Here is an 18,630-nt window from a genome sequence, read left to right as displayed (position 1 = left end):
CATTCTGCACTGTGCTCTTGCGGTCATCTTTGCAGGATGGCCACTCCTAGGGAGAGTAGCAACAGTGCTGAACTTTCTCCATTTATAGACAATGTGTCTTACCGTGGCCCGATGAACATCAAGGCTTTTAGAGATACTTTTGTAACGCTTTCCAGCTTTATGCAAGTCAACAATTCTTAATCTTAGGTCTTCTGAGATCTCTTTTGTTCGAGGCATGGTTCACATCAGGTAATGCTTCTTGTGAATAGGAAACTCAAAACTTTCATATAGGGCAGAGCAGCTCTAACCAACATCTCCAATCTCATCTCATCGATTGGAGTCAAGGTTAGCAGACTCCTGACTCCAATTTGCCTAGGAGTTCACATACTTTTTCCAACCTACAATGTGAATGTTTAAATTATGTATTCAATATAGACAAGAAAAATACAATAATTTGTGTGTTATTAGTTTAAGCACACTGTGTTTGTCTATTGCTGTGACTAAGATGAAGATCAGATCACATTTTATGACTAATTTATACAGAAATCCAAGTCATTCCAAAGGGATCACATACTTATTCTTGCCACTGTAGGCATGCCATAAAGGGGTTGAATACTTGACTCAAGACATTTCAGCTTTTCATTTGCAATTAATTTGTAAAAATTTCAAAACACATTATTTCACTTTGTGTAGGCCACTGAAAAAAAAATATTTTAAATTCAGGCTGTAACAACAAATTGTGGAAAAAGTCAAGGGGTGTGAATACTTTCTGAAAGCACTGTATATCACATTAAGACTTGGCCCTGACTGCAAAAAATATATGGCCATTTATATTTAGTGGGAGTGTGACTCCATTACCACGTGACCTTGACCTGCGACAAAAAGTGTCAAAAGGCTTAGGAAGAATTCAAATCCTAAAATACTTTTTTGTACATATACATTTTCATTCTTTCTGGCGGTGACACTTTGGTTGATATGATGTCACGTGCTAGCTTGATCTCAGTGGGTCAAATTTAGCTGAAAACTCCCTTCTGAGAGAGTGAAAAACATGAAACCCCAAACCTAGCTAATTAATGCCTACACAGCCATTAAACAATTCCACGAGATCAAAAGATGAATGCAGGTAAATGATCCTGCAGAGCGCCTTCTAAACCAATTCTAATGGAAATGGTTTGCAACTTAGGCGATTCCATCAAAACTGGTCACCAGTTTACAAGATGAAGCAGAAAATTATATGTAGCCCATGCCGTTGTAATTATTTGTCTCACACTGTAAAATGTTTTTTTTTTTTTTTTTTATCCAAATGCACAATCTTACTGTGGAAAACCACTTAAACCTTGTACTTATCCCAGAAACATGCTTCGAATTAGATTTAATATTTTGGCACCCTAGCTCTCTAAAGATATGCGACTCCTCTAAAGAGTTCCATTTCAAAGCAATGTGGTCTTGAGAAGACTCATATCACCCAGAAGACTGACCTGTTCATTCAATTAAAACCCCCAAGCTAGGACACGATGTGATGCAAGTATTGCACACATAACAAAAAAGTGCACAGCAATGGCCAGAATTGCATAGTACAGATATAGGCTATGAAACGAGAGCAAGGTTCTAGTCTAATGTCATTGGAAATGTTTTAAATGATTGGCTCTTAAAACATCAGCATCTTCATTTGACATTGTTTAAGAAAGTTAAAAAACAGATTACGTTGACAGCATAAGACATACAGGCCAGAATCTAAAAGAAACAAGCCAGGCCTTATAGTCTTGCTAAATGTTTGAGCTGATAAGTATAACAATGTTAAGGGTGATTCATACGTAACATGATCATGATTATTGCTGATCCACTTCTCTCGACATTAGCCACATGTGGAAAGTGCCATCCTATTATGTTCAGTCCAGTCAGTCCCATTTGGCACGAGTTGATACTAAACAGGAAGTGTCATGTTGCATTCTTTCTATCCCCCACTTTTTCTTCCTGTGACGGTTCCTGGGAGACAACTACCTGCCCCTCCCCCAACACACACAAATTAACCCCACAATGGCAGTATCACTCCAGTCCAGTCGAAATGCTTTTAACAGCTGCCTGAAAGTGAAGTTCCACCATACTAGCACAGTCCCCCAGAGGCCCCCTGCTACAACCGGACCCAGCCAAGCTGAGGAGCTAATAACCCAGCCTACAAGCCTCCAGCCCTCCACCATGGCTGGGCCTGCAGAGGAAATGAAGTGCCCAGATAAGAGTCTCTACGCACTTCACTCTGCTGATGGACGTGCGTGCGCATGGGCGGAGTCAGATGTTTTTTTTTAGCACCGCACACTTTTGTCCTATTCATCAGTGTGTTCCACCCAGAGAGGAAGTTCACCTTGAGTAGTGTATATCCACTAGGGGGCTTGGGGTTCCCGAGTAGCTTACCAAGCAAGAGGGTCTGAAGCGCTTGATTGTAGCTAGTGATGACATTTTAAGTTCCGGATCCGGTGTGCTATATGCCCTTTGTTTACAAATACTAGCTAGCTACATGTATGGCTAGTATGGTGTTCTATGCTTTTTGATGCTACTTAAGGATTTAACTAGCTACAGAAGCAAACACATCTCTACAAATTGGAAGAGCTTGAAATGCTCTTACTACTCACGAGGAGGAATAAAAACGAGGGAGAAAATTACGTTTGTCCACTGAAAACTACATGAGAGGACAATGGAGAATACAGGTCTCTTGTCCAACCTATGTGAAGCATTGACGTGGGAAAAGACATTTTCAATACTTTTGGACGTTGGCTGCCAGATTTGACGACTTGCTTCAGTAGCTTGCCCCTCACATCTCGCATGAGAGAACACAGGATTTTGTTGCTTATTCCTCAGCGGCAAAATGGGCTGAAATCAAACTTTGAACTTCCGATCCGGTGTAACGCCAGTTTACAAATACTAGCTAGCTACACGTCAGCCTGGTATGGTGTTACATGCTTTATGACACTAGGTTTTAGCCACAGAAGCAAACGTCTCTTTTTGAATTGCAATTGCTGTAAAATGGGCAGACATTTTGGGGCCAATGGAATGATCAGTTTTGTGCAGGAGCTGTCGGAAAACATATTCGGATATGAGCTCTGGTAAACTCGGGCAATCGAGTACTACAATGGCTTTTTCTCAATCCCGATGGCAGTCTGCGACGCAAGGTACCGCTTCACCATGATTGACGTGGGCGCATTTGGTCAGGAGGGAGATGCGGGAATCTTCTTGCGAGGCAAAGTCAGCTCCCAACTCATTGCAGGCCACTTGCCGCTACCTAAGTGCTTGCCGGAGACCCAGACACCGAGCCCATATATCTTCATGTGAGACGAGGCATTCCCTCGGAGGGTAATCATGATGCGACCATATCCAGGTAAGATACATTTTAGCATGTTACTATACATGTGCATGCGAATTCTGTAGTTGCCATGGCGCCCTAGTAGCAGCCTAAGCCGAGAAATATGTACATATCATTTTATTATTTTTAATATTATCAGCTTTTTTGTTTTTGATAACATTGAGTTTTATTGTATATTTATAGTGGCTTTGACCCACAGATCTGTAGATGAACTGGCAGGTCAACTCTTTTTGGCTTGGCTAGCTGGCAAAACATTTTTTTAAATGATGCATCTGCACACTGTACCAGCTTTTTTGTTTCACCTGGCTGCTGGTTCCTGATATTTTTAAAAACACCAATTGAAGAGTCACATGACGCTTGAGAGGAATGGGAGATGCAGTAGAAATGCAGTGCTTAGGCAGCGGGCTCGTAGTGAGGACGACTAGCTGCTACTCTGAACTGTGGGTGGTGAGCATTCTGTCACCCAGAGCTGCTGAGGCATCACCCAAGTGGGTGCTACAAAGAGTGAAGGAGGAGAGGTCCAGTAGCTACATGACTCTGGCTGGTTCCCAGTGTAGCCCTCTACATGATCATCACCAGACTCTTCATTAACCATCTCCCAGACCACCTTCTTCTGATCATTAACTGTCCCTCTCCATCTTTGGAGGATGCATGCATTCAAAGACTTGGCCTCTATTGGTGGAACTAACTATAGCTAGCCTAATCATGATAATGTATTGCTTGTTTATTTTTTGAAGCACATTGAGATTGCCATGTTATACATATGTGAAAATTATACCAATATAGAACTTATACTGAACAAAAATATAAGTGCAACTTGTAACAATTTCAATCATTTTACTGAGTTACAGCTGATAAGGAAAATCAGTCAATTGATATAAATTCATTAGGCCTAATCTATGGATTTCACAACTGGGCAGGGTCACAGACACTGGGGAGCCAGGCCCAGCCAATCAGAATGAGATTTTTCCCCACATAAGGGCTTTATTACAGACACAAATACTCATCAGCTGTCCGGGTGACTGAACTCAGACGATCCCGCAAGTGAAGAAGCCAGATGTGGAGGTCCTGGGCTGGTGTGGTTACACGTGGTCTGCAGTTGTGAGGCTGGTTGGAAGTACTGCCAAATTCTCTAAAATGACTGAGGCAGTTTACGGTAGAGAAATTAACATTAAATTCTCTGTCAACAGCTCTGGTGGACATATCTGCAGTCAGCATGTCAATTGCACATTCCCTCAAAACTTGAGACATCTGTGGCATTGTGTTGTGTGACAAACCTGCACATTTGAGAGTGGCTTTCTATTGTCCCCAGCACAAGGTGCACCTGTGTAATGATCATGCTGTTAAATCAGCTTCTTGATATTCCACACCTGTCACGTGGACAGATTCTTGACAAATGTGTGCACATAATTTGAGAGAAAGTAAGCTGTGTGGATATGGAACACTTCTGGGATCTTTCAGCTCATGAAATATGGGACCAACACTTTACATGTTGCGTTTATATTTTTGTTGAGTATATATGCTAGGGATGTGACAAATGTAAAAATAATTATAATAATCTTAACATTTTAACTGATTTCATCAAATGACATGAATTCATATATGGCCCTGTGTATGACTGCTAGGGGGCAGTGCAGTTAAATCTACCGCAGTCCTGGCTACCTACCAGATGGCACTCAACTTACTGTTGTCCCCCACCCACTCAGCAACGATGGTATGAATGCAGTTTTAGGTTCTCTGTTGTGTACCTCTCCTCCATGTTCTCAGTACATGGGACTTCTCATCAATGTGATGGCTTGTTGGAGTGATGTATGACAGGGTGTTCATAGATGTCCAACAATCTGTACACAGTACAGAGCTTGCGCTTTGTACTTGCAGAGCAAGGTTTGGTTTTTTTATGGCATCTTGTAGTCTGGTTCTAGATATGCCCTTATGGTATTGAAGCAGACATCCTCTACCATTAACAATGGCTGCATATCAACTGCAATCTTTTCTGTAATCAGCACTGCGATTCTCACTCCGTCCCTTATCACACTGATCCCAGAAAAGGGTTGGGAATCACGGTGCCTCCCTTTCAGCATTGCACCTGTACCACCACTGTAACTCAAATCCACCTTGCAAAGTTTGCATTTCATCACCTTCTCATTTACCTTCTCAAAAAGTATTGCCATACAGGACTTCGCTGCAGTCGCTTCCCTGTCTCTCACTGTGCCATTTTTCCAACTGTTAACAACGATGACGTGCAGAGCGCTTTAAATACATGGCAAATCATTTAAAAAAATGCATCTCTCCTACTTACAACATTGTTGAGTTAGGTATTTGTTTAAAAAATATATATATTCTAGGGGGCAGATCAGCTTTAATATTGCAGATAGATTGTGGCTTCCATCAATGTAATAGTCTGCAGTCCCCATATATATTTTGCGTAAATCTACAGTACCAGTCAAAAGTTTGGATACACCTACTCATTCAAGGGTTTTTCTTTATTTTTACTATTTTGTACATTGTAGAATAATAGTGAAGACGTCAAAACTATGAAACAACACATATGGAATCATGTAGTAACCAAAAAGTGTTAAACAATTCAAAATAAAATGGTATATTTGATATTCTTCAAAGTAGTCACTGTTTGCCTTGACAGCTTTGCACAGTCTTGGCATTCTCTCAACAAGCTTCATGAGGTAATCACCTGTAATGCATTTCAATTTACAGGTGTGCCTTGTTAAAAAGGTAATTTGTTGAATTTCTTTCCTTGTTATAATGGGTTTGAGCCAATCAGTTGTGTTGTGACAAGGTAGAGGTGTTATACAGAAGACAGCCCTATTTGGTAAAAGACCAAGTCCATATTATGGCAAGAACAGCTCAAATAAGCAAAGAGAAATGACAGTCCATCATTACTTTAAGACATGAAGGTCAGTCAATCCGGTTTCTTCAAGTGCAGTCGCAAAAACAATAATGTACTATGATGAAACTGGTTCTCATGAGGTCCGCCACAGAAGATAAGTTCATTAGAGATTCTGGAGGCGAAAGAAACTGTACTAGCCCTTGACCTGTTTAGAAGAGGTGCTGACTAGCGGAGTAGAGACAGTTTGCACTGTACGAGATCTTCAGTTTCTTGGCAATTTTTCGCATGGAATAGCCTTCATTTCACAGAACAAGAATAGACTGACGAGTTTCAGAAGTACTTTGTTTCTGGACATTTTGAGCCTGTAATCGAACCGACAAATGCTGATGCTCCAGATGCTAAACTAGTCTAAAGAGGGCCAGATTTATTGCTTCTTAAATCAGAACAGTTTTCAGCTAGCTAACAATTGCAAAAGGGTTTTCTAACGATCAATCAGCCTTTTAAAATGATCAACTTGGATTAGCTAACACAACGTGCCATTGGAACACAGGAGTGATGGTTGCTGATAATGGGCCTCTGTACGCCTATATAGATATTCCATAAAAATCTGCCGTTTCCAGCTACAATAGTCATTTACAACATTAACAATGTCTACACTGTATTTCTGATACATTTTATGTTATTTTAATGGACCCCAAAAAATTATAATCTTTCCAAAACAAGGACATTTCTAAGTGACCCAAAACGTTTGAACGGTAGTATATGTAAATAAGTTTGTTTTTAATTTTTTTATACATTTGCACACATTTCTAAAAACCAGTTTTTTGCTTTGTCATTATGGGCCATTGTGTGTAGATGGAGGACATTTTTTTTATTTAATCCATTTTAGAATAAGGCTGTAACACAACAAAATGTGGAAAAAGTCAAGGGATCTGAATACTTTCCGAATGCACTGTAGGTGTCTGTCTGACGATGTTTCACGTAAACACGAAGCCAAGTCAGTTGTCAGACAATTTACGGGACACACAAACAGCAGCAGCCACACTCCTCATCTCTTTCAGATTGCGAACATACCGGTCCCAAATCTTTCTCCAATTTTCTTTGATATCGGTGATATCTACCTAGCTGTTATCTTTTGTGTTCTTGTCCAAATACAACTGCATCGAAGGATTGTAGATGTATAATTGCACGTAGCAAATATTTATATAAAAGCACAAAAAAAGCTTGCAAGTAGATTAACGTCCATTGCTTCCATGTTTATACTAGAAGGGATGATGTAGACACAAGGCGGGATTTACGTTGCAAAACTCACTCAATACTGCCCCTCAAGTCTTCACAAGGAATGATACAGAGCATCTCAATTTTCAGGTATCACAAAAGTATGTTGCATGAGGGAGCGTATTATCCCTTTTGTGAAGTAAAACGAACCTTCCGTCTCCATAGTGATAAAATCAGCCCTAAGACTCACTGCCTGCTGTCCAGATGAGCCATGAGGAAAGGGTATTAGGGCCTGGAAAGGTGTTAAGACCATCATTACCACCAGGCTGGAAAAAAAAATCAGTCAGGGAGACAGAGAGAGAATAAACAAGCTGATCTCTCTCAAACTCATGTGAAAGAGGTACTACTCTTCACCCCCCTCATAAATATCCACAGTTCTTGGTACTGGACTTGTTTATGTGTTTGGAAACATCTATCTAGTGTAATGAGTAACCCACATGTTCATGCATGTTGGGGATAGCATGAATAGACCTACAATAGGCCCACCAACTCATTTTTATGCTGTGGAAACATTGTCATCATATGGACAATACGCACCCTAGCAATAGATTATTATATAATATCCGTTTCCTGCCTTTTAGGACCTGGTTGGAAAAACACAAGTGGCAGTGAGCGCAGCTTGGCATGTGATTAACAACTGTACTAGCCCTTGATCATGACTCTCAGTTCCATTACATTACACACAATAGTTATTGGATGAAGGCATCTTCTGTAAGGGAGTTCAGAGCCCCCCCTACACTCAATCTGAACATTAACATGTTTCACTTGCGGTATTGTTTTGGAAGCATAAGAACCTTATCTTTCATATATCAGCGAGAAGTAATATTCATAAAAAACAAAAAGGCTAAATTTATACACACCTTGATTGGGTATAATCAGAGGAGGCTGCCGAGGGGAGAACGGCTCATAATGGCTGGAACGGCGCGAATGGAATGGCTGATAACGTTCCACTAATTCCGCTCCAGCTATTACCACAAGCCTGTTCCGACAACCTCATGTGATAGGGTTAGAGTCAGTGTTCCCACACCGCCATATCTCCATGTTACAGCGCTTGTTTACAGAAAACAGACTGAAGCTATCCAGTGTACGCCAAACATCTGTGTGTAAGCATAGCTGTATGGATCTGTGCAAAGATGCTACACTGTATATTTTTTTATTTTATTTGAAGGATTATTTGTAGCTGATGAAAGATATGGGCCAAATGTTTCGAAAGCCGTATCGCAAGCAATGATTATTGACGTTTTAAAACACAAAAACAGCGTCGGGATTGTAGTTCCCTTTAGCGAGTCATGGGCAAAGCTAATGGCTGTAAACTGTAAGGTGAAGGCAGAATGCCGCCTAGAGTTTGAGAGCTACATCTGTACTAGCCATATTGTTGTAATGTGTGGTATGTAAAGGGAGATGTGTGGACTAAGTGCATCAATGCAAATGGGAAAATCATAGCTTTTTAGATTCTTGCCCTAATACTGATAATTTATTATTCTATATCATTTGATAGACACTTGGTCTACATTCGCGGAAATGATTCAATCAAATTACCATTGCATGGTGTGTTTTTCATAAGTCAAAACATTACATGTGATAATTTTTAATTCTTTACCAAAACAAGTCACCAATGTAATATTTTGACATTTCATGTTAGAAGCATCTTCAAGGTAGGCAACAATGTTGACAATGTAGATGGATACAATGTTTGTGTTCGTTAAGCCTGTCTGTGACGATGATTTCGCAACAATTTAACAATTTAAAGAGCATAACTTGCAGTGGTGTAGGCTAACTGCAATACAACAACTTGACACATATCATGCATTCTTACTACGGAATGATCAAATATTTAATATTCTATTCAAAATTACCTGTTCTTCCTCCGCTGACAAACTGGCTGCCATTCTTCACTCTCGTTCTTGAGATTTTGACACCTTAATCCTTCAATTTGGTCTCCTTTCTTCTTTTCCTCTTTTCGTAAAGGTAAACAGGTAACGTTTTTGCTAGGTTTACTGGTATTTTACCAAACTTAAATGTGTCTCGTATATAAATGGAAAGCTTTATACTCTTTCTTCGTTTGACTGGCCTGTTTTAGTAGTCGAATAAGAAATTATTTGTAATCTTCCATCAAAATACTCATGCATGAGAGAAAATCGCTGATGTGTCAAATCTTATCGAGAGCTGAAGAAGAGTCCTCAACAGCTTGCCGTTTGTCTGTGACGAATCGCTGCTGATAGAATTAACCGATTTGTCCAGTAAAGCCACCCACCTTTGCTTTAGAATCAAGACTAAAGGCATTCCTGTTCTCTGGTTTGCAATCATTTAACTCCGTGTAGGCTTGACGAGACCTGTGTGAAGCTGCCCACAATAAGGTTTGGCCACAATAGTGGCGTTTGCGGTTGGCCTTCAAAATAATAGTCCCCCATTGAAACTGATCTAAACTGATACAAATGGTGTTTCTATTTAACTTCAAAATAAATACAATAATTAATTAATTTGACAATAAACAGTAAAACATGTCAAATCCAACTGTGGATGTATGACTGCATAATTGCATTAGGGTAATACATACAGTATATGCACTGTACAGCCTTGGTGTCTGGAAATACACTGAACAAAAATATAAATGCAACATGTAAAGTGTTGGTCACATGTTTCATCAGCTGAAATAAAAGATCCCAGAAATGTTCCATATGCACAGAAACCTTTTTTCTCTCAAATGTTGTGCACAAATTTGTTTACATCCCTCTTGGTGAGCATTTCTCATTTGCCAAGATAATCCATCCACCTGACAGGTGTGGCATATCAAGAAGCTGATTAAACAGCATGATCATTACATAGGTGCACCTTGTGCTAAGGATTTTTTTGGGGGGGCCACTTTAAAATGTGCAGTTTTGTCACACAACACCACAGATGTCTCAAGTTTTGAGGGAGTGTGCAATTGGCATGCTGACTGCAGGAATGTCCACCAGAGCTGTTGACAGAGAATTGAATGTTGATGAAACTGGGGGTTTGCACAACCAAAGAATTTCTGCACAAACTCTCAGAAACCGTCCCAGGGAAACTCATCTGCGTGCTTGTCGTCCTCACCAGGGTATTGACCTGACTGCAGTTCGGTGTTGTAACCGAATTCAGTGGGCAAATGCTCACCTTCGATGGCCACTGGCATGCTGGAGAAGTGTGCTCTTGACGGATGAATCCCGGTTTCAACTATACCAGGCAGATGGCAGATAGCGTGTATGGCGTTGTGTGGGCGAGCGGTTTGCTGATGTCAACGTTGTGAACAGAGTGCCACATGGTGGCAATGGGGTCATGGTATAGGCAGGCATAAGCTACGGACAACGAACACAATTGCATTTTATCGTTGACCATTTGAATGCACAAGATCCCTGAGGCCCATTGTCGTGCCATTCATCCGCCGCCATCACCTCATGTTTCAGCATGATAATGCACGGCCCCATATCGTAAGGACATGTACACAATTCCTGGAAGCTGAAAATGTCTTCCATGGCCTGAATACTCAGACATGTCACCCATTTAGCATTTCTGGGATGCTCTGGATCGATGTGTACGACAGCATGTTCCAGTTCCTGCCAATATCCATCAACTTCACACAGAGAATTCCTGGAAAGGCCACAATCAACAACGGTCGACCTCAATCTCACCCAAATTATCATGGAATTTACCAGGTACAACCCCAAATCCGTAAACACGGGCACCCTCATAGATATCATCCTGACCAACCTGCCCTCTAAATACACCTCTGCTGTCTTCAACCAGGATCTCAGCGATCACTGCCTCATTGCCTGCGTCCGTAATGGGTCTGCGGTCAAACGACCACCCCTCATCACTGTCAAACACTCCCTAAAACACTTCAGCGAGCAGGCCTTTCTAATCGACCTGGCCCGGGTATCCTGGAAGGATATTAACCTCAATCCGTCAGTAGAGGATGCCTGATTATTCTTTAAAAGTGCTTTCTTCACCATCTTAAATAAGCATGCCTCATTCCAATTTTTTTTAACCAGGAACAGATATAGCCCTTGTTTCACTCCAGACCTGACTGACCTTGACCAGCACAAAAACATCCTGTGGCGTACTGCATTAGCATCAAATAGCCCCCGCGATATGCAACTTTTCAGGGAAGTTAGGAACCAATATATGCAGGCAGTTAGGAAAGCAAAGGCTAGCTTTTTCAAACAGAAACTCCAAAAAGTTCTGGTACACTGTAAAGTCCATGGAGAATAAGAGCACCTCATTCCAGCTGCCCACTGCACTGAGGCTAGGAAACACTGTTACCACCGATAAATCCACCAAAATTGAACATTTCAAAAAGCATTTTTCTATGGCTGGCCATGCTTTCCACCTGGCTACCCCTACCCAGGGCAACAGCTCTGCACCCCCCACAGAAACTTGCCCAAGCCTCCCCCACTTCTCCTTCACCCAAATCCAGATAGCTGATGTTCTGAAAGAGCTGCAAGACCTGGACCCCTACAAATCAGCTGGGCTAGACAATCTGGACCCTCTCTTTTTAAAATTATCTGCCGCAACCCCTATTACTAGACTGTTCAAACTCTCTTTCGTATCATCTGAGATCCCCAAACATTGGAAAGCTGCCGCGGTCATCCCCCTCTTCAAAGGGGGAGACACTCTAGACCCAAACTTTTACAGACCTATATCTATCCTACCCTGCCTTTCTAAGGTCTTCGAAAGCCAAGTTAACAAACAGATCAATGACCATTTCGAATCTCACCGTACCTTCTCCGCTATGCAATCTGGTTTCCGAGCTGGTCATGGGTGCACTTCAGCCACGCTCAAGGTCCTAAACGATATCATAACCGCCATCGATAAAAGACAATACTGTGCAGCCGTATTCATCGACCTGGCCAAGACTTTCGACTCTGTCAATCACCGTATTCTTATCGGAAGACTCAATAGCCTTGGTTTCTCAAATGACTGCCTCGCCTGGCTGATCAACTACTTCTCAGACAGAGTTCAGTGTGTAAATGCGGAGGGACTGTTGTCCGGACCTCTGGCAGTCTCTATGGGGGTGCCACAGGGTTCAATTCTCAGGCCGACTCTTTTCTCTGTATACATCAATGACGTCGCCCTTGCTATTGGTGATTCTCTGATCCACCTCTACGCAGACGACACCATTCTGTATACTTCTGGCCCTTCTTTGGACACTGTGTTAACTAACCTCCAGACGAGCTTCAATGCCATACAACTCTCCTTCCGTGGCTTCCAACTGCTCTTAAATGCAAGTAAAACTAAATGCATGCTCTTCAACCGATCGCTGCCCGCACCTGCCCACCCACCTAGCATCACTATTCTGGACTGTTCTGACTTAGAATATGTGGACAACTACAAATACCTAGGTGTCTGGTTAGACTGTAAACTCTCCTCCCAGACTCACATTAAGCATCTCCAATCCAAAAATAAATCTAGAATTGGCTTCCTATTTCGCAACAAAGCATCCTTCACTCATGCTGCCAAACATACCTTCGTAAAACGGACTTTCTTACCGATCCTTGAGTTCAGCGATGTAATTTACAAATAGCCTCCAACAATCTGCATGCAGTCCATCACAGTGCCATATGTTTTGTCACCAAAGCCCCATATACTACCCACCACTGCAATCTGTATGCTCTCGTTGGCTGGCCCTCGCTCATATTTGTCACCCAACCCACTGGCTCCAGGCCATCTATAAGTCTCTGCTAGGTAAAGCCCTGCCTTATCTCAGGTCACTGGTCACCATAGCAGCACCCACCCTTAGCACACGCTCCAGCAGTTATTTCACTGGTCACCCCCAAAGCCAATTCCTCCTTTGGCCGCCTTTCCTTCCAGTTCTCTGCTGCCAATGACTGGAACAAATTGCAAAAATCACTTAAGCTGGAGTCTTATATCTCCCTCACTAACTTTAAGCATCAGCTGTAAGAGCAGCTTACAGACCATTGCACCTGTACATAGCCCATCTGTAAATAGCCCATCCAACTATCTTATCCCCATATAATTATTTATTTTTGCTCCTTTGCACCCCAGTATCTCTACTTGCACATTCATCTTCTGCACATCTATCACTCCAGTGTTTAATTGCTAAATTGTAATTATTTCCCCACTATGGCCTATTTATTGCCTTACCTCCCTAATCTTACCTCATTTGCATACATTGTATATATACTTTTCTATTGTGTTATTGACTATATGTTTGTTTATTCCATGTGTAACTCTGTGTTGTTGTTTGTGTCGCACTGCTTTGCTTTATCTTGGCCAGGTCGCAGTTGTAAATGAGACCTTGTTCTCAACTGGCCTACCTGGTTAAATAAAGGTGAAATAAAAACTCTATGCAAAGGAGATATGTCGCACTGCATGAGGCAAATGGTGGTCACACCAGATACTGACTGGTATTCTGATCCACGCACCTACCTTTTTTAAGGTATCAGTGACCAAATGCATATCTGTATTCCCAGTCATGTGAAATCCATAGATTAGAATTTATTTCAATTGACTGATTTCCTTATATGAACTGTAACTCAGTAAAGTCTTTGAAATTGTGCATGTTCCATTTATATTTTTGTTCAGTGTAGTGCACATGGTTCGTTTCACAAAAAGACAAAACGTCTCCTCATGTTTAGCTCTTGGCTACTTTTGGTTTGCTTCCTTTCATCTTAAGATAGCTAGGTGGGACAACCACATATCACAGGCATAGAAAGTACATTTTCCCTCAGTAACGTAGCTATCAGTAGAGTCAGAGCTACAGGGAGGGGGGGTCAAGGCGAGGAGGAGGATTATTTAAGGTACTGTTTGAAGAGGTAGGGTTTCATATGTTTTCCTAAGATGGGCAGCGATTCTGCTGTCCTAGGTTCAGGGGGGAGCTGGTTCCACCATTGGGGTGCCAGGACAAAGAAGAGGTTGGACTGGGCTGAGCAGGAGCTGCCCTTAGGGGTGGGAGGGCCAAGAGACCTGAGGTGGCAGAATGGAGTGTTCGGGTTGGGGTGTAGGGTTTGAGCACAGCCTGAAGGTTAGGGAGGGGCAGGTCCTCTTGCTGCTCCGTAGGTAAGCACCATGGTCTTGCAGTTGATGCGAGCTTCGACTGGAAGCCAGTGGCGTGTGTGGAGGAGTGGGGTAACATGAGAGAACTTGGGAAGTTTGAAAAGCAGATAGGCAGCAGCATTCTGGATAAATTGCAGGGGTTTGATGGCACAAGCAAGGAGCCCAGCCAACAGCGAGTTTCAGTAGTCCAGATGGGAGAGGACAAGTGCGGTAGGGTCATGTTCTGCGGATGTTGTAGAGCATGAACCTGCAGGGGCGGGTCACTGCTTTGATGTTTGCATTGAACGACAGGGTGTTGTCTAGGGTCACGCTCGGGTTCTTTGCACTCTGGAAGGGCGACACAGTGGAGTTGTCAACGTGATGGAGAGGTCTTTGAGCGGGCAGGCCTTCTCCAGGAGGAAGAGCAGTTCTAGCTGGCAGCCTGGCTACATGCGTGTATGCACGTGGGTGCACGTGGGTGGAGTGGTATTTTTAGAGCAGCGAACACCTTTTGGTAACATGATATCCTCACCGGTCCCACTCCCATTCACAACGGGGCGATAGCAACCTTTATTTTTGTAATTTCATTTTGTGAAAGTAAGGAAGAGTTGGCTTCCCTTGCTAGTAGTAGCTAGCTGGCAGAATGGCTAGATGGCTTTATCCTGGCTAAAAACATAGCAAGCCAGCTAGCCTTTTGAGCTTACCACATCTCTATGTGAAATTAACAGATTTATAATAAAAATATGTCTTGGCAAATATTCATATACTTGCCGGTTTAACCTAAAACATTATCCCAGTTTCATTAATTCCGAGTATGATGGGACGGCGGCACGGTGCCAGGGTTTCCTGCTACAGCTGGACCTATACCTGGGCACCGTTTACCCGGCTCCCTCGGGAAGGGAGAGGGTGTCCACCCTCGTCTCGTGCCTCTCAGGGAGAGCTCTGGAGTGGGCTAATGCCGTGTGGGGAGAAGGAGATGCAGCGTTGGACGACTTCACGGAGTTCACCCTCCGCTTCCGGGCGGTCTTCAACCACCCGCTCGAGGGTAGAGCGGCGGGTGAGCGTCTTTTCCACCTGAGGCAGGGGATGAGGACCGCCCAGGAGTGCTGCGCTCAGGGAGGCCAGAGGAGGGGCTTTCACGTGTACCACCTGTGGCCGCAGAGGTCACACTGCTGGTCGGTGCTGGGCTGGTTCCTCTAGGGGTCGAGGCAGCAGGCAGGGCACTCTAGCGTCACCCCAGGTGAGCATGCACCACTCTCATCCAGAGCCCTCTGTTGTGCACTTGTTTGTGCATGTTTACTTTCCTGAGTTTTCCCCGCATTCCCAGCATAAGGTGCTCGTCGATTCAGGCGCGGCTGGGAGTTTTATCAACAGAGCATTAGCCCATAGGTTAGGGATCCATATTGTTCCAGTGGTTAGGCATTTCCCAGTTCACGCTCTGGACAGTCGACCATTAGGGTCAGGGGTAATTAGGGAAGCTACCATCCCCTTGGGCATGGTGACGCAGGGGGGGTCACGAGGAGAGAATCAGTCTCTTCCTCATTGACTCTCCTGCGTTTCCCGTAGTACTAGGCCTTCCCTGGTAAGCTCGTCATGACCCCACCATTTCATGGCAACAGAGGGCTCTCACAGGGTGGTTGTGAGAGTGCTCATGGAGGTGTTTAGGGGTTTCTGTTGGTGCTACTACAGTGGAAAGTCCAGATCAGGTCTCCACCGTGCGCTTTCCCCCTGACTATGCCGATTTGGCTCTCGCCTTCTCCAAAAAGAAGGCGACTGAATTACCACCCCATCGACGGGGGGATTGTGCGATAAATCTCCTGGTAGACGCTGCACTTCCCAGGAGTCACGTGTATCCCGTCACAGGCGAAGACGGCGGAACATATGTTTCTGAATCCCTGCGTCAGGGGTACATTCGGTCCTCCACTTCACCCGCCTCCTCAAGGTATTTTTTTGTGAAGAAGAAGGAGGGAGGTCTGCGCCCGTGTATTGACTATCGAGGCCTAAATCAGATCATGGTGAGGTACAGTTACCCGCTACCTCTTCACCAAAGTAGATCTCAGGAGTGCTTACAACCTGGTGTGTATCAGGGAGGGAGACGAGTGGAAGACGGCGTTCAGTACGACCTCAGGGCATTATGAGTACCTCGTCATGCTGTACGGGTTGATGAATGCTCCATCAGTCTTCCAAGCCTTTGTAGAGAAGATTTTCAGGGACCTGCACGGGCAGGGTGTAGTGGTGTATATTGATGACATTCTGATATACTCCGCTGCACACGCCGAGCATGTGTGCCTGGTGCGCAGGGTGCTTGGTCGACTGTTGGAGCATGACCTGTACGTCAAGGCTGAGAAATGCCTGTTCGTTCAACAGTCCGTCTCCTTCCTAGGGTACCGCATTTCCACCTCAGGGGTGGAGATGGAGAGTGACTGCATTTCAGCCGTGTGAAATTGGCCGACTCCCACCACAGTAAAGGAGGTGCAGCGGTTCCTAGGGTTTGCCAACTACTACCGGAGATTTATCCGGGGTTTTGGTCAGGTAGCGGCTCCCATTACCTCACTGCTGAAGGGGGGACCGGTACGTTTGCAGTGGTCGGCTGAGGCGGACAGGGCTTTTGGTCACCTGAGGGCTCTGTTTACCTCGGCTCCCGTGCTGGCCCATCCAGCTTCCTCTTTGGCATTCATAGTAGAGGTGGACGCGTCCGAGACTGGGATAGGAGCCGTGCTCTCTCAGCGCTCGGGTACGCCACCGAAGCTCCGCCCCTGTACCTTCTTCTCGAGGAAGCTCAGCGCGGCGGAGCGAAACTTTGACTTGGGGGACCGGGAGCTGCTGGCTGTTGTCAAGGCTCTGAAGGCATGGAGAAATTGGCTTGAAGGGGCTAAACCCCCTTTTCTCATCTGGACTGGCCACCGCAATCTGGAGTACATCCAGGCAGCGAGGAGACTGAACCCTCGCCAGGCAAGGTGGGCAATGTTTTTCACCCGTTTTGTTTTCACACTTTCTTACAGACCAGGTTCCCAGAACGTGAAGGCAGATGCACTGTCCCGGCTGTATGACACAGAGGAGCGGCCCATGGATCCCACTCCCATACTCCCGGCCTCCTGCCTGGTGGAACCGGTAGTGTGAGAGCTGAACGCGGACATTGAGCAGGCGTTACGTGCAGAGCCCGCTCCCCTCCAGTGTCCCACTGGGCATCTGCACGTTCCTTCTTATGTCCGTGACCGGCTGATCTATTGGGCCCACACGTCACCTTCCTCTGGTCATCCAGGCATTGGACGGACGGTGCGCTGTCTGAGTGGGAAGTACTGGTGGCCCACTTTGGCTAAGGACGTGAGGGTTTATGTTTCCTCTTGCTCTGTGTGCGCGCAGTGTAAGGCTCCTAGGAACCTGCCCAGAGGTAAGTTACACCCCTTACCCGTTCCACAACGGCCATGGTCGCACCTGTCTATCAATTTCCTGACCGATCTCCCCCCATCACAGGGAAACACCACGATCCTGGTTGTTGTGGATCGTTTCTGTAAGTCCTGCCATCTCCTTCCTCTGCCCAGTCTCCCTACGGCCCTACAGACTGTGGAGGCCCTGTTTACACATGTCTTCCGGCACTACGGGATGCCTGAGGATATAGTGTCTGATCGGGGTCCCCAGTTCACATCGAGGGTCTAGAGGGCGTTCATGGAACGTCTGGGGGTCTCAATCAGCCTTACCTCGGGGTTTCACCCCGAGAGTAACGGGTAGGTGGAGAGAGTTAACCAGGATGTGGGTAGGTTTCTGAGGTCTTATTGCCAGGACCGGCCGGTGGAGTGGGTGGCGTTTATGCCCTGGGCAGAGATGGCCCAGAACTCGCTCCGCCACTCCTCCAGTAACCTCTCCCCCTTCCAGTGCGTACTGGGGTATCAGCCGGTTCTGGCTCCTTCGCATTAGAGTCAGACCGAGGCTCCTGCGATGGACAACTGGTTCCGGCGTACGGAGGAGACATGGGACGCCACTCATGTTCACCTTCAGTGCGCCGTGCTGCGCCAGAAAGCCAGCGCAGACCGTCACCGCAGTGAGGCCCCGGTGTTCGCACCGGGGGACCGGGTCTGGCTCTCGACCCGAAACCTGCCCCTCCACCTTCCCTGCCGGAAGCTGGGTCCGCAGTTTGTGGGGCCATTTAAAGTCCCAAGGA

General features: G+C 44.9%; 1 protein-coding gene across 2 annotated transcripts in view; it reads right to left on the bottom strand.

Annotated features, from left to right (window-relative positions):
- LOC115152418 (tyrosine-protein phosphatase non-receptor type 9) overlaps positions 1-9,825 on the bottom strand; it is a 58,882-nt gene extending 49,057 nt beyond the window's left edge. The window contains exons 1-2 of one of the 2 annotated variants that reach the window (XM_029697274.1): positions 9,314-9,825; positions 7,648-7,723 (exon numbers count right to left, since the gene is read on the bottom strand). In XM_029697274.1, coding sequence (XP_029553134.1) covers positions 7,648-7,713 — 66 coding nt within the window. In that variant the 5' untranslated portion in view covers positions 7,714-7,723; positions 9,314-9,825. The remainder of the gene's footprint in view (positions 1-7,647; positions 7,724-9,313) is intronic. The other variant, XM_029697275.1, reaches the window with a different exon arrangement.
- Positions 9,826-18,630: the final 8,805 nt, after the last annotated feature.

Source organism: Salmo trutta, chromosome 17, assembly GCF_901001165.1.
Source record: "Salmo trutta chromosome 17, fSalTru1.1, whole genome shotgun sequence".
Lineage (NCBI taxonomy): Eukaryota > Metazoa > Chordata > Actinopteri > Salmoniformes > Salmonidae > Salmo > Salmo trutta.
Note: the sequence above shows the minus strand (reverse complement) of the source record. Positions and strands in the feature narration are given on the sequence as shown.